Source organism: Semicossyphus pulcher, unplaced genomic scaffold, assembly GCF_022749685.1.
Source record: "Semicossyphus pulcher isolate SPU_LCO1_2020_fin unplaced genomic scaffold, fSemPul1.0.p SCAF_2, whole genome shotgun sequence".
NCBI lineage: Eukaryota > Metazoa > Chordata > Actinopteri > Labriformes > Labridae > Semicossyphus > Semicossyphus pulcher.
In genome coordinates this window covers 35,277,501-35,298,869 of record NW_027211693.1, presented here as the reverse complement: position 1 = coordinate 35,298,869, position 21,369 = coordinate 35,277,501, and the positions used below count along the sequence as shown (strand labels likewise).

General features: G+C 38.8%; 1 protein-coding gene across 4 annotated transcripts in view; it reads right to left on the bottom strand.

The window, feature by feature from the left end:
* Positions 1-21,369, bottom strand: part of LOC138598026 (mitogen-activated protein kinase kinase kinase kinase 4) — a 65,000-nt gene that overhangs the window by 43,008 nt on the left and 623 nt on the right. For all 4 annotated transcript variants that reach the window (XM_069669677.1, XM_069669678.1, XM_069669680.1 and 1 more), the window contains exons 2-10: positions 20,925-20,990; positions 11,252-11,308; positions 7,466-7,591; positions 7,127-7,237; positions 5,280-5,370; positions 4,960-5,090; positions 3,700-3,754; positions 3,389-3,467; positions 1,745-1,917 (exon numbers count right to left, since the gene is read on the bottom strand). In XM_069669677.1, the coding sequence (XP_069525778.1) occupies positions 1,745-1,917; positions 3,389-3,467; positions 3,700-3,754; positions 4,960-5,090; positions 5,280-5,370; positions 7,127-7,237; positions 7,466-7,591; positions 11,252-11,308; positions 20,925-20,990 (889 nt within the window). The remainder of the gene's footprint in view (positions 1-1,744; positions 1,918-3,388; positions 3,468-3,699; positions 3,755-4,959; positions 5,091-5,279; positions 5,371-7,126; positions 7,238-7,465; positions 7,592-11,251; positions 11,309-20,924; positions 20,991-21,369) is intronic.

Here is a 21,369-nt window from a genome sequence, read left to right as displayed (position 1 = left end):
TGAAATGTACTTATGCTGCAGGATAGAAGTCAGTGGAGGAATATGAAGGGACGTTCCTACTTTTGCTGAGGGAGAAGAGGCTCTTTTTTTTTTATTTGTAATGATAGTTTTTCTAAAATATAGACCATCTTTGTCAGTCGTGGGTATGCAGGAAATGACACATCCCTTTTGCATCATGTCCGGATTTTTTCCTCTTTTCTGACGCAGTAACATTTTCACACACACACTGTACCTACAAGCATTTCATTACTCTGGAGGGGCATTGAGGCACACACACACACACATAGAAATCTTATTTCAACACATAACCTAAACACCCTAACACACACACACACACACACACACACACACACATAGAAATCTTATTTCAACACATAACCTAAACACCCTAACACACACACACACACACACACACACACACACACATAGAAATCTTATTTCAACACATAACATAAACACCCTAACACACACACACACACACACACACACACACACAAAACACAACACATGCAGAATGCAGAAGTCTACCAGTCATTAGTGTGTTTTTATAAGCTAACAGAAGATTAGAACCAGATGGACAATCTGTTTCCTCCTTCCTTCCCCTTTCAGCTTTTCTCTCCAACTCTATCTCACTCAGTCGTGTTTCTGTGTGTCTCTCTTTCTCTCTGTTGTTATCACTGTCCCTTTTAGTCCCTCTACCCTGGCTGTTTGTCAGTTTCCCAACTAAAGATGAATAAACCTAATGGACAAAAAGATTTCTTACACTGCTTTTATACAAACGTGAGAACAAATGAAAAGCAAAGTCATAAATATCTTCCCTCCCCAGACAGAGTGGGGACAAAATGATCCTACCCTCTGTTCATATTCCTTAATTTTCTCTTTTCTAATTTCTTTCTTTGTCTCTACATAGCTTCTCTTTCACATCGTTTTCTCTCTGCTTTTAGAATCTCTGTTTTCCTGTTTTGTAAAACATTGTCTTAATTGAATGGTGTGGAGAAAGAAAGAAGCTGTGTGCAGACTTCTGGCCCAACCCGACCTTTCCCCTTTTCCCTCTCGTTCAATTTTCTGGCCATCTTAGTGTGACTCTTCCTTGATTCTGTTTCAGACAAACATATATAATTTTATAATAATTTGGATATAAGAATATATGTAAATTATTGGTAACACTAGCAACCCAATAAATTATTTCTATTAACAGTATGCTCTAAATGAGAAGTCATCGTGTGTTTTTGATGGCCTGAGCAAAGCAGCTGCTGTGGTTCATTCTCTAAGTCAAAGCATGTTGATCATTCTTCTTTCACATCAAGTGGCCTGAAACCCACCGAATGCAGAGTTGTACTGACTTCTGTTTATTTGAAAGCCATACTTGAGTCCCTCCTTACACAAAGCGTCATCCTTACTCCAAAAAAAAAGCACAAGGTGTGAATGAAGTAGTCAATAATATAGAAATAATATAAGTACAGGTTTTCCATCAGGACACTAGCCCATAGCTTAATTCTCTAGGATTATCTTCATCGTTGTAAGTCACCCTACTTAGTTGTATAGGGTGAACAATGCAGCTATAAAACCAAGTACTGAATTACACCTGCCACGAAGTTTAAATAAAAGAACCAAGGTAATCCAATAGAAAAAATCTAGCCCCAGTTCTGGATGTGGTCTTAATAAACTAAAACAGCACACTGTAGACCTACGTAGCATCCTTTGCATGTGTTACTGGCAAATATATTACATCATTTCTCCTCACCTTTCTCTCTTTTCTTCCTGGTTCTATCCAGGTGATCTTTGAGCATGATGCGAACTTGTCTCTCATTAGCCAGATCTCGGATGAAAGCGTGTCTCAGTAGGGCATCCGTAGTGGGTCGATGCAAATGGTTCTTGATCAGACAACCATCAACAAAGGACAAGAAACGCTTGGACCTGCAAAAAACACATAATTGTACAAACAATGTGTTGACTAATGATGACATCAAAACAGATTAAGAATGTCCTACATTGTATGTCCTACAATATGTTTTAAGTGCCATTACTAAAGTGGAATATTAAATGCCCTTTTAAAAAAGCATTTTAATGAATTCAGGAAAAGGTTTATAGGTTTGATCACAAGCTCTGACTTAGCCTTTACATTAAATAAATGCTTAGTTATTGGACAATTAATATCAAACTGATTCTTGGCCCTTTATTCCAAACACATTATTTCCAAGGCTTATATATTAAAGTCTGACAATGCCATCCTAACTTTGTTTTTTGCTAGATGTAATTTGTGAAGCCCTCTGTGGTAGAATGGTCTACTTAAAGCAGCCTATAAATAAACTGGAGATGACTAATGGGAACACTTACCTGTACTACATAAGTCAAATAGTTATTTGTATGTATTTTTTTTCTAAAGTCCTTATGAGAGTGTGATTAATGCATATTTGATGCACATTAATGAATTAAATTATGTTTTTAACTTTATCCTGTGTTTGTTTGTTTTTTTGTGTGTTTGTTTGTCATGTTTTATTATTAAGAGAGGGTTTGCATAAAGAGGAGTAGATAAATAAACACAAACAAAATGCAATCCAAAAGCATACAGCAGTGTATTTAGTCAGTCAGAAATATTAAGTCAAAATGAAGAGGGAGAAAGGAAATGTTTTCATGTAACAGGCAAATATAAAACACAGCAGGAACATACATCAAACATGTATAAATCAATGAATCAAAGTCTCAAAAACATGGCACAAAACTCTTAAATATATGTTAAAACTCACCTAGGGTTGGAAAGCTAGAAATCACCTGGATTGAAGTATTACCAAGAAAAATCCTGTCAAGGATGTTGAGTTGAAGTTTTACTCAGTCAGTATCTTGCTACAGAAACCTCTGAGAGGCATGTTGCCTGTGTTCTAAACCCAAAGAAAACAAGGAAGGAATATGTGTTGTTTCTTAGTTTTTGGTGTGTTTGCCGCCTTCAGGAAGCCCTGAGGTAAAAGGACTGGAAAGCACAGTGTATCCCAGACCATTGGATCTATATATAAAAGCTGTCCTGCAAGCTGTCCTGCAAACTCATCCATTATATATGGAAGGGAGGAGGCAGGATGATAGGAGAGGAGAAGGGAAAAGTGAAAGAGAGAGGGGTTAATAATAAAATTGAGCAACAAGCTGCCATTCTTTTTTTTAATGTTTTATTTCCAATTTAAAAGATGAACAATGTATTACAATTAGTAAGATTTATCTGGTTGTCTGCAATGTCCTTGTGAGAAGAGAGTGCTGTGATATACTGTAGTTTGTCTGATTGTCTGGGGCATGAAACCCACAATTAAGGCCACAACAGCCCTGTTTTTAGAAGAGAAAACCAATACACTGCCTTGTGCATCCTGCTGCATGAGTGTGGTGACAGTAGGAAAAGCCTTACCATTTCTTTGATTTCAGTTTGGGTGGAGGGTTCCGTGGAATCAAAAACAGAGCTCTCATTGGGTGCATGTCACACAGAGCTACAAAAGCAATCAGAGAGAGGGAACGAGAGTGTCATTGAGAGTGAAAGTGAAAGAGAGAGAGAGAGAGACGGAGGGACATGAGAATAATATGTAAGGGGTAGAGACAAAAGGACAAATGGGAACACGACAGGTTAAAAGGATGAAAAAAATGAAGTGAAAAAAAATGTTACAAAAAGGATTCAAAGATATTATTTAACGATGTGTGTATCTGTAAGTATTTCTAACTTACGAGGGGCTCCTTCAGCCATCTCTAAAGCAGTGATGCCTAAAGACCAGAGGTCACTCTGAGAACAAGAGACACAGGAAAAGGTTAAGACTGGAGCAAACACAAAGATAAGAGTTATTTCATTTCCTGTAAATTTTGGATGTATGTATTCATCAAGTCATCAACCCAGTCTGTTGGCATTTTTCAAAAGAATCACAGAATCAGTCAATTCATTCTAATGATGTACTGGTGTGCAACTGTCAATGTCTAGTAGAGTCAGCACAGAGTAAACAGGAACTTTTTGACTAGAATAGAGGTAACAACAATAATAGAGGAGTAGGCTTAGAACCGATTAACACTTCTGAAAATGCAGTCAAAAAGAGACAGAATAAAATCCAATTATATAATTAATCTTTACTCTTCTAACATTTAACTATGTCCGTTGGCGGCCCTGTGATAATGTCTACCTAAGCTGATATGAATCTGCCGTCATATCTGACCCCTGACCAGTAAAAAAAGGCAGTGGGATGGAGAAAGCACTGGGCAGTATGAGTGAGTACATTTGCATGTAGCCAGGAAAAAAAGAGGTATGGAAATCAGATTGGCTAACAACTCTCCTTTTCCAGCCATACACATAATATAAGTATCTGGATGAACAGATAAGCCTCGATTTTGATCAGAACAGCTGTTTACACAGTATGATGCTGTCGTTTCAGGTGGAGGCTGTCACGGCCAACCTCAGCAGTAAGTTAGATGACATGGGAGAGTCGTTAGCTTTTTCCTGGGCCTTCCAGGCTGTAAAGGTTGGCCCATGACCTCACTCTCTCGTCATTGCAGCACACATGCCACATATCTTAACATTGCTGATATTGCCAGTTAAATCTACTGGCCCGGGGGGTTACAAACATACCGTCGGGCCATCGGGCCAGTGCTTATGTCGAGCCCTGTCTCCATATGAAGCTGCATGACATGTCTAAATGGGGCCTTAGTTAATTTCAGTCTAACTGCACACATCATTATCTCTGCAACAGAGTTGTTGTTTAAGGGGTTGACGTCTTGCTAGATTTAAATTTTACAAATGATATTTTTACCTTTTAGACAAGATCACATGGTTATTATTAGCTAATCCTTAAGGACAAGAACTTGAAGCAGCAGAAGTACTGAATGTTTGATATTCTGTTGGATACCTTACTTATACATTCACAAATAAGATGCTACAAAAGGATAAATGAAAATATGCTTAAAGGTGGCTGGAAAAATGACTTTTTCTGTGTGAATAAGTACCCTGTAGTCATATGTGGCCTCAGGGTTCTCATCACAGGCGATAACCTCCGGAGCCATCCAATAAGGAGTGCCAATGAAGGTGTTCCTTCGACCTATCGTCTTGTCCAGCTGTGCCGAGACTCCAAAGTCAACTGAAGCAAAGATATATTTAAGTAAAGGTACATAAAAAACACAATATTTAGTGTACTGTGAGGTGTATTTTTTTTGCAGCTGTGTGATTAATGTATCTATGTATGTATGACCATGTTTGTTGTACAGTTTTGCTTGAAGGCGGCAGAAGTGATTGAGAAAACCGCAATGCATGTGTTGATGTGTCATACCCAGTTTGACTTCGGCATTCTCCGTGAGCAAAACATTTTGTCCCTTAATGTCTCTATGAATCACATGATGGGAGTGAAGATGGGAAAGACCCTGCAGGAAGACAAATATAAACACACATTACCACATAGATACACACAGAGTCAGATGACCACCATCACCAGAATTGTGAGATCAAAAAACAGTCCTTGAAAAGAGTAGCAGCATTATGTGATTATTTCAAGAAGTACTGACAAAAAGAGTACTATTCATTTCAAGCTTGTTGGAATGCTTTTCCCTTCCGAGAAACTCGAAATAAACTTGCTTTAGGTAGGCAGGGTGACCTAGTGGCACAGTCTCCCATTTAGCACAGTTTCAGTGTGTTTGTGTGTGCCGATGTGTTTGTGAATGTGCTTGGACTCTCGCTTCTTCAAAAAAGGTTAAATAAACAGAGGAAGTGAGTCTTTTTTCAGACAATGACTTCAACATGCTATGCTGAGTGTCTATGTGTGTTTCTGTGTGTATGCTGTGGCGCTGAAACAATGAGGAGACAGCATGGCTGACAGCAACAGGGAAAATATTGGCCACAGTCCAGAGCCTTTTGTCTCTCAAGTTTGTTACTACTGAAACATCATCTCACTTTCCATTTGTCTTTCATAACTTGAGCATCAAGGACAGATGTGTTGAATTTTAGTTGATAGAAGTATATATATTGTTTTTTTATGTGCACGTTTTGTTACCAGAGTAACTTACACAAACACCAATGCAGAAAGCAGAACAAACATCCCTGGGTTTTTTCTCAGGACCTTGTGATCTTTGAGAATGATAACCATAACATCTTACAGACGTGTTTTAAACTGAACTTTTAAGTATATAAATGAATAAATAAACCAATTATTCCCCAAGAGTCACAGTGGGAAAACATGAGAAATATTCTGATCCCTGATTATAAAAAGTATCAGTTAGTTTTGCTTTTTTCTCTTTGATGTTTTTTTAAAGATTTTTTTAAGACATTTAAAGTAGCATCAGGTTACATACACAACAAATGCAGCAACTCATCCAGTCTGTCCATTTGCATCCACACGGAAATGAATACCTCTGATTTTCACATGGACTAAGAAGGGCCTGTACCATTACAACACTTCAGAAACAAGTTCACTCTGGATACTTATACACCGATCAGCAATAACATTATGATTGTGTAGATCCCCTTTCCATCAAAACAGCCCTGACTCGTGGAGGCATGGACTCCACTAGAGCTCTGAAGGTGTGCTGAAGTATCTGGCACCAAGACTGCAATGTACTGTGTGTTCTGACACCTTTCTATCAGAACCAGAATGAACTTTTTTAGCAATTTGAGCTACTGTAGCTCTTCTGTTGGATCGGACCACAGATTTTCTTCCAGATTACCAAGAATTTAAGTTCAGTTTCTAAAGATCCAATCAGAGATACCCATTTTTGTGCACTATAAATATGGAAGCTGAAAATTACACTCTGTAGAACCCTGAGAAAACACTCAGTGCCTTTGATTTGCACCTGTAACTTGATTATTTTCCACAGCAATGGTGGACAACAATTCTAAAAGCTAAGGAACTAAATACTTCTAAGACCAGCAGCTTCATCCATTTCACTACTGTATACTGAGTTCGAAAATGATCATCAAATTCAGGAGCATTAAGCAAGGCCACTTGACATGCATACAGGCTTCAAGAGGTGACACTTTTTTAAAAGAATAAAGATGAACAAAGTCCAAATTTACTAAACATGAAATGTTGCCCAGATCCTACCAGTTCCATTGTAGGGTCAACAGTACAGTATTGTGTGTAAGAATGCTGTGGTGAGTGTTAGTGAGTTTTTAAGTCAACCTTACCCTGAGCACCTCTCGGCAGATGTAAGCTATCCAGTCCTCCTTCAGACAGTTCCCCTTGGTCTTCTTAACCAGGTCTGTCACAGAGCCAGCTCCACAGTACTCCATCACCAACTTGATGAACATATACAGAAATGTCTCAAAAGCATACAGGCTCTCAGCAAAAACAAGTGTGACTACGAGGTGAAGGATCTTGAAAGAATACACATATTATAATATGAGATACACTGTTGAAATCAATCCAGAGGAGTTGAAGCTAGTTAATTATAAATGAGACATTTTTTTTTTTTAACTCAGTAGCAAATACTCAGGAAATAATGGCAGATGGTGTAGTGTACAAACCCAGAGTTGGTGGTCCTGTCCAGCAGGACCTTTCTTAATAAAAGCTCCATAATAAGTAGCAATGTTCCTATGGTGGGAATAGCTCTTCAACATGTTGATCTCCAGTTTTATCTCTTCTTCTTCCTCCTTAACAAAACAACAGATATAGGGGAAAACATCAAGGTAAGAGTGATTTTATTTTAGTCTGAGTACTAAGTACTTAGCGAGTAACTCCTCTAGATCTACAGCTTCCCTTTTTCCTTATCTCCTTAAAAAGAAAGAGACAAATACTGTATATTAAACGTTTCATCAAAAAAATGACTAAAATATGATTATTCTAGTTTATATGATGAAGCTTATATACAAAGGATGAAAGGTGACACTTTGTAAAACCTTTTCTGTTTATTTCAACAGAGCCCAGACAACACGGACAGATATAATTATGTCCATGTTAACTCTGAATGACCTTTCAACCAGCTATTAGACTTTTATGTAACTGCTGCTATTTCTCAATAAAACAACTGAGGCTGGCATAGTGCAACAGTTTTTGATTTCTCACTATAAATCCAGGAAATGACTTTTGACTTCTCCTATTTACTGAACCCCTCATTCTATACTGGACTGAAGTAGAGGTTTGAGGAAGGAGCTGGATGGAGTTGAGCTGGAGGAGCAAGATGTGGCAGTTTGTTACAAAAAATGAAACAACAGAGAGCTTCTCCGAGTCACTGACCTGCTTTAAAACTCCACAGAACAAAAGGGAAGAAAATGACAGAGACTGAACTTTCACCTTCATTTAAAACACAAAGCCTCCTGCTTGTGTCTGCAGCCTTTCTGTGTGTGTGTGTGTGTGTGTGTGTGTGTGTGTTGTGACAAGGGAGATAATAGCCAAGCATTTCCTGCTAAAGACTTTGTCTGCAACATAGAAGACCCCAGACCCTAAGTCACATGAAAGAAAATGGTGAAAAATGGTGACCAAGTAAATTTCCTAAATTAATGCAATGTCTTCAAATTGTCTGTATGCCCAGCAACCGTCTTAAACCCAAAGATATAAAATCCTATCAAAGGACAAGAACAGTGGTTTTTTTGCTTGTACAGTACAACACTATATTTCCCAAAACAATATTTGTTATTATTTACTATCTTACTTGCATTTGAAATATTTATTTTTATACTATCATATAACAAACAACACCACAACACATTCTGTGGCAAACACTGGCTTTCTAGTAAAGGAATAAATGTGATCATACATTGCTTGGCTACAAAATGTCCAGCATGATTCCTCACAGCCTGCTACCTTTTGCTATTGTTGGCCCACATCGAACCGCCCTTCTACTGTGACTGTTGCTCTACACCTGCCCCAAGCAATATCCAAAAAAGCTCCTTAAGCTGATCGTATTTGTCCCCATGGGCAGACCTCACTGAGGATGGAAGGCTATTCCACAGATGAGGGGCCTTGACTGAGAAAATGTGGTCACCTCTAAGTTTAAAATTAGAGCGGGGGACCGCCAGGAAACCTGTATCAGAAGATCTGAGAGGTCTGGAGGTTTTGTAAGGGCTGAGGAGGTCGGTTATATAGCAGGGGCCAAGTCATTCAGGGCTTTAAATACAAATAGTGCAACCTTAACGTCAATGCTGAAGCGAATTGGAAGCCAGTGAACAGAGGCTGAAATGGGACTAATATGCTCCCTCTTCCTGGAACCAGTCAGCAGCCTGGCTGCAGCAAGTTGCAGGCGTGATAGGGACGCCTGGCTGATGCCAGTATACAGGCAGTTACAATAATCAAGAGAAGAAAGTGTGGATTACCTTTCCTAGGTCACTGAAGAAGAGAATGGGTTTTAACCATAGACTGTATAAATAATGGATGTAGTCTCAGTGACGTCACCCACTGGTTTCTGAAGAAGCGTTTTGAAGCCCGAATTGCGCCGCCGCTGGGGGTCGCCATATTGGAAATGCCAGAGCCGGCTAATCCAGAGGCAGGCAAAGAGGCGGAGCTCGACCGAGCTAAAGCCTATGGCTGAGGACTATGGGCGGGCCGCATGAATCAGCCAGCTACGACTATGAAGCTAGTTCTATATGCGCCTCAGTGTAGCTAGCGGATATTAGCCATAGACTGTATAAATAATGAAAGAGCTAGTTTAACTTTGCCAGGAGGAGATTCTGTCGGTGACTGACAGCAGGTGTTTAGTTATCAGACTAAAGAAGTAGCAGACGAGCCGACACGTAACGGGAAACTTAAAATAACCGATCTTCTCATCACTGCAGTCCGCTGTAATCCCCCCGGGGAAAAGCCAACAACTCCTGACTCCTATTTACTGGCCGACGGATAAATAAATGTTTGATAAATATTGAATAGGCTAACACGCAGCTAAAGCGAGCACAGTATACCTGCTACTTAATGCTAAAATTATTTCAATACATAACACTAACATTTAACTCACCGAAAAGCTGGAGCTCAGACTTCTTGCACAGCCATAAAGTTCCATAAATCCCACAGAGACAGATGATTTGTCCAAACTTTGAATGAAAAAATCCCCAAAAGTCTCACAACACAAACAGGTGAAGTTAAGCTCAGTGTCTGTGTGTCTGTGTTGACGTCTAGCAGACAGCCAGTAGGATCCACCTGTCAATCAAGTAATCCGGCCCCTATGATTTAAGGCTTAATATAATTAAAACGAGTGTGTTATAAAAAAATTCACCCCCCGTACAGTTATCCTGACCAATAAAATTAGCTATTTATAACAAAACCGTTTTTTTGTACCAGGCTGTAAACATGTTTATTTCTGCTGTAAAAATTTTCCCACCTGCTGTAATGTAATTTTTTTTTTTAAGTTTTCTGGAGCCAGCTTCAAGTGGCCACTCGAGGAACTGCAGTTTTTTGCACTTCCGCATTGGCTTCATTTTTCAACACCGGAGGTTGCCGCTTGGTTTTAACTTTGAAATCGTTCTGAGCTGAAATATACTGGATTTCACAACTGCTTTCAACTGGAAGTCATTATAATAGCTTGGGGTTTAATGTAGGAGGACAGGTGACCTAAGTTATTGGATGCCACTTTGATTGCATATTGGGGGCCAAATAGCACAGCTTCAGTTTTGCTGTCGTTTAGTTGTAGGACATTTTGGGCGATCCACATTTTTATGTCTTTAAGACAGTTTTTAAGAGAGGTGAGATCTGACAGATTGTTTGGTTTAATGGGGAGATAGAGCTGAGTGTCATTGGTGTAACAGTGGTATGAGAGGTTGTGCTTCTGGATGATTTGACATAAAGGTAGCATGTAGATAGAGAAAAGAATCGGGCCTAGGGTTGAACCTTGTGGTACCCCACATGTTAAATTAGCTAGAGTGGAGGTGGAATTGCCAATATTTACTGAGAAAGTTCTGTTTTCTTTTACTGTCTTGTAGTCCAGACATTCAATCACCTTGCCTATTATATTATAATCCTTTAGTGGAATCACAAATGTAAACTACTTAAATCATTCCAACGTAAGTCCAAGGGAAATACCCATCAACAAGGATCTGTGTAAATGATCTTCAACAGAATAAAACCAACCGTTAGCTCACTGAACCATTCCCACTTGCAAATCATGTGCTTAAAAAAAGAATATTATGTATATTTTTCATTGACAGCATGCTAATCATAGATTATAAATACAGTTATTGTGTGAAGGAATTTAATACAATTAATATTTTACATTTAATATTAATTTCTTTCACCAAAGATGAGAAAGAGAACACTAAGGAAGAAATAGACAATAGAAAATAGAGAAAATAAGTAGGTATTAAAGGTATTAGGTATTAGACATTTACCTCTGTGACTTCCATGACTTTGATAGCTGCCAGTTGGCCTGTCTTGACATGTCGACCCTGAAGGAATACAAGATGAAAAGTTAAGGTCAAAACAGACAAAAAATATGAAGACTTTTTACGTATTGTTTAATTTCATACGTTTAATCAACAACATACAGACGAATGACAAATGAAAGGAAAAACCAACGTAGAATGCCATATGCCTATGACAACTTTTAAAAGTTGGTCATCCTCTCACATCTTAATACAGACTATAACATGTCACAGACTGGCGATCTGGAGCTAAAACAGAAGCACCTTTTTGCAACAACAGTTGTTGTGTGCGCAGTGGTTTGCATTAGGTTATTTGTGTTTTTTGTGACCTTAACATTAGCTGTGTCAGCATTCATCTTACAGGCTGCTTGCTCTGGATTTCCTTCCTCCATATTTTAAACTTTCAATGAATGTGCAGTGGCATCCATGTCTACCATCTCGACATACATCTAGGTATGCCGCTTCCTGTTTGGTGTTGGAAACAATACACCTATTGGTTGTTGACAAAGTTAACCAAATTTAACTTCACTACTTGAATGAGCCAAGACTAAAAGCTAGGAATAATATCCAACATGTTTAATTTTATCAGAATGGTAAGACAAGAAGAAGATTGATCGTCTTAGCATCGCAATAACCTTGAGAATGCCTTTCAGAAACCTTGAACTTAGTTCTATGACCTTCTTAAACTGAATCATCAAGATGAAAGGACACCACTCTAACAAAAACTCTCATCACTTCATTCCAAAATTGGAAAAATTGTCTTTGATCTGCTGGACATTTGTTTTTGCCAGAACTGCTTCACACCTTTGATTGAATGAATACGTCTCTGGACCTGTACTTTTGGTTGGAACACCTTTGTCCAGGTATTCCCTCATTTGGTGTTTAGACAATGCATCCTTGAGAGGCCACTACCATCAACAAAGAAATGTTTCTGGATTAAAGTAATCACTCAAATTGACCTAACACTGGATTTGCAGTGACCCTCTCTAACCATACCACATAGGCTACATGAACACAACAGCCAACCAGAGCAATCAGATCCCCTCACTGCATTCAGATTTTTCTTTTAGTGTAACAGTCTGTAGTTAAATAAAAGCACGAACTGAAGGCTGGACGAACTAAATAACAAAAATATTCTCATCGCTTAATGTCTTTAAAATTAAAATCCAACCACGATTGCTTCATAAATTATTCACAATATTACCTTCCTGGTTATCGACAAAAATGGAACTAATGTGATTTTAAAAAAAAGTTTATCATCACACACTGTGGCACTCACAACAAAATTCTTCATAGACTTATATTTATCAATTCACCACTGGTGACAATGGGTTTAAAGTGATCTTGCTTGGGAAGAACAGGCAGATCAAAATGTTACAGTAAATTCAATAACATCAAAAACACCAAATGCATTACAGGCCAGCCTCCTCCAGACATAACAGCTACACACACACCCACACATCACAACACCTCTTTTAAGTGAATATTTGGATTGTAGTGACATTTTCAAAACTGGACATAGTTATATCTATATAAATTAATGTTCTGGTAAAAAGGCGAAACCGGATAAAGAAAGAATAAAACAGAATGCAAGATGAGAGCGAGTGAAGGAGCAAGAGTAAGCCAGCAGAGAGAGACAGAGCTATGAAGTTCAGTCAGGTGTGTGTGTGTGTGTGCGTGTGTGTGTGCGTGAGTGTGGGAAATAGACCAGAAGGTATGACAAAGAAATAACATTATTCTCAACAAGTCAACTAATATTCACCTGCAGACAAAAAGAATCAGAGAAAAGCTACAAAGATTGGAAAGACTACATGTTTAATATTTACGTATTTGTATTGTTTTTCAATGCTGTTACATCTTTGCAATAGTCTTAATCACTGTCCAGATAAATTTGACTCAAATGACAAATTTCTACATAACACAGTAGGTCATTTGAGATAGCAGGGTGTTGAAAGCTATGTTTCTTAGTCAAGTGTTTCCACATCTGATAATTCTTTAGGAATTTCCAAGAATTAAACTCAGCAGTTCTATGTCAGCCATAACCCAGCTACATGTAGCATCAGTGCTAAATTGTGATATTGCGCGTAAAATATTTATTTCTTGCAAGTCAAGCTCTTATAATCTGGGAGATTCCCACAAACATTTACAGAAATCTTTCATAAAGCTCCTGTATGTCACACAATGTTGGCACTGTTGTGTGCAGGCAGAAGGTATACCGATCAGAGGGAGCAACTTCAGTCTGGAGTCTGGACTCGCACAAGCACAAGCTGCCTCTGTTTGTCCAACCATTTATCAGATTTCATTTTCAACAGAAAACATACCTAGTAATTGTAATTTCATGAATAAATAAAATTGATAGTTAAATAAAAATATTGGCTGATGAGAGGAAAGCAGAATGAGAGATTAAATTGAGTTAAAGAAGTGAGTGCAACAGAAACTTAGCCTGACCTATAGGTAGGGAACAGCATACTTTTATAGCCTAAACTTTGTAAACAATAGCTTAAGCATTTTAGTTTGCAAGCTTACACTCTGAAATATAGCTTTAGCAGCAACTATGTACATTGAATGTAAGATGTACTGTGTCAGGCTCACTGACCTGAATTTATTTTCAGCCTTGATTCTGTCCCCAAGAAGAGGATATTGTCTCAATAATAGCAAAGAATTGTGGCATTCAAGCAGCCACTTATAAAAAGGAAATGGCCTTCCTGTTCCTTTGGACTCAATGCTGTCTCCTGGTAGTACTACCACCACATCATACAAATGTGATGTGTTCTGCTGTCAACTGGGCTACTTATTAACAATATGCAACACTGACACACACACACACACACACACTCATTATAATGCTATGAAGTGCTCAGAACCTAGCACAAATGAAATCAGAAACACACTATCTGTTGCTTGTTCTGACACACACACACACACACACACACACACACACACACACACACACACAGTGAAACAATAAAGGAACACTGCAAATATTGTGTCATTAAAAGGTTACAATCATGCGTCCATGTATATGATAATTAGATACAACAGCGACATCTATAACACAGACAGCAAGGGGAACAATTAGAGAAATGATGTATCCCTCTTCTAGTCTTCAACTTTCTGTTCCAATACTCTATCTGTGTAATATTCTCCCAAGCTGTCTCTCTCCCATCTCCCTCTGCTGTTTCTCTCTATCAGTCCCCTACAGAACTGTCTACAGTCTGTTACTAACATATGTGTACTTAGTGCTTGGATGGACATCAATGATCAGTTCTTTTCTCCTGTCCTTCTGTTGTACGATGAGATCTTTGAAAATGAAAAGGCCACAACTGTGTGTGTGTGTCTATGTGGTTACTGTAGGAACACAGACATATTTACCTGTGTGGCTCAGGGAGGAACTTTTTTTGAGGGTTGTAAATTTTGTGTTCGACACCGAATCTCTGCTGTGCTTTTAATTATAGTTCTGGCATTTAAAAAGTAGAGAGACCAGTCACTTGTGAGGATATTTATGAGAATATTCTAACTAGTAGACTTCCCTCTTATTCTAAAGACACTGGGATACACAAAGGCACACACACGGAGACACACAGGCACTCAAAAACAAACATCCAAAGCCAATCAGCAAAAAACAGAGCTCTGAGCCTTGTGGGGCCTCCTTTCCTCTTCTTACTCTATTCATCAGTCTCTCTCCCTCTTCCTTCCTCTCTTCCTCTTAGTCCCTTTGCCTTTCACCTCTACCTTCCTTCCTTTTGCCCTTTGCCGTACACTTTCCTCTCTCTCCCTCCTCTCGCTTTTTCCCTTTGCTTCTCTGCCCCCTCTCTTTTCCTTGTACCTTTAACACGCAAAAAGAAGGTAACTATTCTATGTTGGAAGGTGTTTTCTTTCTTTCCTTTTCTTTTCATTCAGCACAGATCCCCATGTGACATTACTAAGCATTGGTACAAAGATTATTTCGAAATATTTCATTTCTGATTTCAGATTTTAAAATAAGACACCAAGAAACCATCTTGTTTTCTTGTGTATCTAAGGTTAGGCATGTTTTTCAAAATAAAACACTTCAAGTTTCCTTGAGATGTGTGGCAGCTTGAGGATGGCCAACAGCTGTGAAGCATGTTGCATATCACATTTAAAACCCTTGATCAAAATGTTTCCATGAGTTTTGTGCTATTATCATGGGCTACATAGTTCAACTGTTGCTGATTTAGTGTTGAAGGATATTGTTGGTATTCAGCACAGGGTGTTTTATGCTGAAAATTAACCTGATTTTCTTTTTTACTTTTACTGTTACGAGTACAACATAACGTACAGATGCTCTGTGAAAAATAAAGTAGGCACATATTTTCATTGGAGATTTGAAACACTGAAAGGGGATCACTAGCATTAAGTGAGTACCTGCGATCAGCCCGACGGCCTCCAATAGCCTTGTTGCAGCTCGAACAAGGCTGTGCCCTGTTGAATTTAAATGGATGGGTTGAATTTGGTTGCATCTGCGAGCAGCAGTTGGTCTAAATCTACTCTTGTCAGCAAATCAGTCAACATGAGTAATGTAAGAAGGATGATATGTGGATCACAAAAAAGGAAGTGATCCTAGAAACCAGAAAGATTAGAGGAAGTCGGGGTGATTCACTTTTGAAACACCAGCTGTTTTATGGCTTTACACAGTGCATGATGTCACCAAGGTGTCACCATGTTTATGGGCATAACTGAAGTATAGACATTTGTGTGAGATATTGACAGCTACTATGGGATATATTTTAAAGGGACAAAATCCTTTATTTGAACTTTTATGTACTAAAAGGCTTAATAGGTAGCCTAATGTCTACTTTATTTACTTCATCACTGTACCAGTTGAACAAAACAAGTGCAAAATATATCTAAATGCAAGGTAAGGTTTTACAAAATGTTGTTCCCTTAATCAACCATGAATCCAGCCTTATGTTGGAATCAGTATAATTCAGAGAGATATCCCAATCCCACGCAAAGTATTCTGATCAGATTTAAGCTTAGAGGTTGGATCAAATCTTAGACAATCTGTTGTTTAGTAGAAAAACATGATTCGATAGGGTAAGCCAGTTTGTTTTGAGTAGATCCAAAATTGGATGAGAGTACTTAGTAGTAACAACTGGGCCCTGGTGAGCGGGCAATTATATAGTTTGTATATAGTTTGAGCTCCAAAACCAAGGTTATGATTGGTAGCGGCGTCACACAATTGTGTTTTCCTTAACAAACTGTAATTAAAGGCAATTACATAGAAAATAATGAGACATAACCTTTAACAGTGATCACAATGTGCATATTGAGAGGGACAACATCATCCGAGAGTGTGGAAGGGGGCACGAGGGGTCTAAAGATTGCTTGTTTACACCCTAGCCAAAACACGATACTGTTATACTGTTATGCATGCTACACATGACTGAATCAACTTATTTGAGTCAAAATAACTCTTAAACAATTTATACTTTAACTTAGTCACTATAGTTTCAACTTTACTCAGAGCAGCACAATGTTGCATCAGGAGTGATTAAGGGGTTTAGCCAAGCTGTCGTGAAGTTTGACATTCAAGATTGTAACACACACACACACACACACACACACAAACACATGTGTCTACACAGGGATGACATTACAGCATTACAGCAGTGGCTTCCAGGGAAGGGAAGTTCCTGCTGCACACAGGGAAACGCCCTGTGCGTGTGTGTGTGTGTGTGTGTGTGTGTGTGTGCGTGTGTGTGTGTGTGTGTGTGTGTGTGTGTGTGTGTAAATTGATTTTTAAGGAACTCTGACTTTTTACTGTTTACTTGATCATATCTTTAAAATATGCTTTTAAGAGGATTGGGACATCTTTGATCAAAAAGATATCTCAATTATCCATTTTTCAGAGGACAGGTGGACTTGGTGTGGAATAGAAAACACAATGTAGGCTACTACAAGTATATGAAGTACATACTGCAAACTTATATTTATATTTGCACTTGATTTACAGTGACAGAGTTGACAGAATAGACATTAGGCTGTCTATTAAGCCTTTCAGTATAGTAAAGTAAAAAATATATAATTATTGGTTGTGTGGCAGTAATATAATCCCTAAAACTTCGGTGAATATCAAACAATAACTGTTTAATTTAACTTTCAATTATCATTTTATATTAATTACAATGGCAAAGTTGGGCAGCTCAGTGGGAAAAATAGATGACAGCAGAAGACAGCAGCAACTGTTGGTTACAACATGAACGGAAAGGAGGTCTGAGATCAGTGTTCTTTACACTCATTGTGTTCATCATATGACTCTTTCAACTAGTGTTTATCCCAGTAATGACAGTATTGCAAAATCCATGTCGTGGCAGACCGAGACACCGGTGATGGTACTGAAACCGGTATACCACCCATTCTTATCGTTTCCTCTTTTCTTCATATTCCAGTGCACTCTGCCTTTTGCCCTTTTTCCTGGCATTTGACCAGGAGTAGGTTTTAAAAACATTTTACTAGCCCGCAGTGGCTTGCTAATGTGAATTAGTGTGTTCTAGAATGACAGTTGCTCTGTCAGGAGTGCAGCGACTAGAGTGTGTAAGTGTTGTCGACAGCAGTGGCCAAAGTGCCTGAGATTACAGTAAGATTCTGCATAGAAAGTAATCAGTCCCATCTATCGGGACTGTGAATCTCGGGAGGGTTGCTATATTGTGTATAATGTGGGCTTGTGGATCCTACTGGCACACTGGGCCAGTTAAATGCTTCATCTACTGGCCTGGGGGTATACAAACATACCATTGGGCCACTGGACCAGTGCTTATGTCGAGCCCGGCTCTTGTTCTGTACATAGCTAACAGCCTGTATTGTGATATATAGTTCTAATCAAAGCACTGATTAGGATTTGGTAATATTGACAGTTTTGTATCTGGATCTATGTGATCCAGTTCAGTTGTGTTTTGAAAAAACTAAACTAATGCTAAACTGGCACAAGATAGATGTCAAGGGCCATGGTGTTTTGAAAACTTAACCTGGAAGAAAATGGCATGAGTCCTTACATTTGTCATTGTTTTTCAAAGCAACTTCAGATTGGATCAACCTGATCTAGATGCTGTTTTGGATTGTTGCATTATAGACTCCATTTGCAACTCACCAGGCTCACATTTTCTGGGGTATTTTATGTATCACTGTTAAGTTGTGTGCAAAAAGCTCAGGCTTTCTCCAATTTTATGCAGGATTTTTTTCTTTGGTTGTTTTCTTTAGCAAAACTTTGCTCATGTAGGGACATTCAAACTAGCCACTATATTGGTGAAGCACTGAAAGCCAACTTCTCCTGTCCCTTTGACCGAGTGAGAGCTACTGCTTAGAGTGTAATAATACAAGGCATGAGAGAGAGAAGTAGAAGGATTTGCATTGTGTTTGTTCAACTTGCCATTCCATATGAGCATAATTACTGGAAATTATTTATTATCACATTAACAAACATTAACAGATTCACATTTAATGTGGACATTGGTGTTAACTTGTGTCAGGTCCACTGCTCTGACTTTCCATTCTCTAAAGATCAACTAGCTGTTTTTGTTCATGGCTATAAAATACAAAGAGGACAGCTTCACACAACAACTTGCCAGAAGTGTAATGTTGCTAAAATGCCACAGCGTTCCTGACAGTCCTGCCTACCTGAACACGATGTCGAGAATTTTCTAGTAATATGGTCTATGTTTATGTGTTTTGCCTGTTGCCTGCCCAATTCAGTTTGTTTGTCTTACTTGACTGATACTTCTCCATCTTACCTACTGCAGCTTTAAATTATACATTTGAATTTGAATCACATCCGGTAGATGAGGAAGAGCAATCGAGTGCAGATTTACAGCACTCCTCTTTGGCCAATCAGCAGCACATATGGTGTTGACCATTTCTTTCACTCCATGGAGCTTCTGGTAGCTACCGGAGCTATCTCTATTAAGTTTACAAAATTGAAAATTCTCTCAAAAATCCCCATTCCATATGGTCTGTCTATATGACCTTGTTTGTGAGATCATGACAAGAAAAACATCAGAATCATTTCTGCAAGTAAGTCACAGGTTGGGCTGTCACAATAATATTGCATTGCTGCATTATTTACAATCCAACCACACTGGGTGGCAAGCCACCGCAATGCTAACTTTTTCCTTGTTTCACAGTTTCATGCGTGTGTATGAAATGTTAACTTAAAATTCATAATTAAAACTAGAGTTAACAGTGTAATTTCCCAGGTCAGAGTTTGTTTTCTTCCATTGCTGCAGTGACAGTGTTTTTCTTTTTGAGAGGAAACACTGGCAGCTGCTCTGGTCACAAAACCAAATGTAACTTGCCAGTTTGGGAACATTTCAGCTTTTTACCAATTGAAAAGGGGGATCCAGCTAATTAAGAGGAGAAACATACTAATTTTGCAGAGGTCAGAGGTTCCTGTGAAATTAGGGAAACATCAAATTTGAGGTCTCATCTAGCTACCTATTATCAGTTGTCAATGCAGCTGCCCCTCCCAGCACCAACTTTCTGGGCAGCCTCAAGTGCCAGCCAACAGTTAGGGGGTGGCAGAAGCCTTCGCATGAGTCTCTGTGAAAATAACAGACATGGATGCCTTGCAGTCGCTGTTACCCAACATCAGGTTGAAGACATTTGTTCCACATTTGCTCTGTATCAGGCTAAATGAAGTAATTAGCAAAAAAATTAAAACTAGGCACTACTGCAACATATTGAGCTGTTTCACCACCCCTTATCACTTCAGGGGAAATTCCTTTACCGTGACAGCCCAAGTCACAGGATGAAATTTGTAATTTCCTATCCCTGTGTAAAAGCATCCCCTGTAAAGGCCAACACATGCCTTACTGTCCTGTGCCCCTGTGCATCTCTTGCAACATTTCCCCTTTGAGGAAACTGAGCGGCAATCAAGGCACACACCCACTTTATGTTTCTTGCACACACACACACACACACACACACACACACACACACACACACTTGTAATAACCTTCCATGGACCTCTTAAAGCTATTAAAAACATTTTTGGAAGACCACCCAGGCCACTTTTAAAAGTGATTATAATCTATCTTATCGTAGCATGTTGTTTTAATAGTAGCATACTTATGCAGCACCTGAAACTAAAGCTGTTCATCATACAGAAAGACACGGTTTGTGGTATGTTAGCATGGTTGACACTGAGGGCACAACCAGCTGCACAGACCTAAAGTCTAAACACCTCCTTTAACCACAAAGCACTCATACACACATACACAAACAGATATTGTGATAAGGAAGTGAGCCACACCCAGGCCCTTTAAAAGATGCTGCAGAAGCTGTAGAGCTGATGTGCACGTGTATGTGTGTGTGTGTGTGTGTGTGTGTGTGTGTGTGCGTGCGTTCCACAGGATATTTCAGTTGACTGACAATGTCATGTTTTCTTCTTACTAACTGGAAGTCTCTTTATTAAGTTTTACCAGAAGTGACATATCAGATACTGACTCTGCATAGGCCACTGAGCTTATTGTTTGCAGCTTGTGATTTTTTTGATCAACTTTTAGAATCTAACTGACTGTCATGTAGACAACGTTTGGATGTAAACAGGACACTATAGAAATGCTTCTGTTTGTACCTCCTGAAAAAGAAAAGACAGATAGAAAAGCATCATAGGCTCACCCACCTTGTACACCTGGCCGTATGTTCCATTGCCAACAACCTCCACCAACTCAAAGATACCTGCGGGGTCCTGTAAAAACACAATATTGTCAAACAAAAGAAAACAGGATTGAAAAGGAGGGGTGTTAAGCAGCAAGCAGAGAAGAGCTGACTCAAATAAAAGATCACAGCTGAGCAGACAGCAGTAAAGTTGAATAGAACCGTGCACAAGCACTATAGAAAATGATACATTATAGCCCAGTCATAATGGGCAGGTTAAGAAAACAATGTTATATGGGGATGGGGACTGAGGGACTGCAAGTTTACTTCATGGGTCATGGCTTCACTAATTGTATTATCACCTGAAGAGATATTAAATTACATTACATGACTATAAACATTCTTGAGTCACATGAGCACGCTGTCATTTCCTTATATCATAGTATTACAGATGTACTGTGACCAATAGA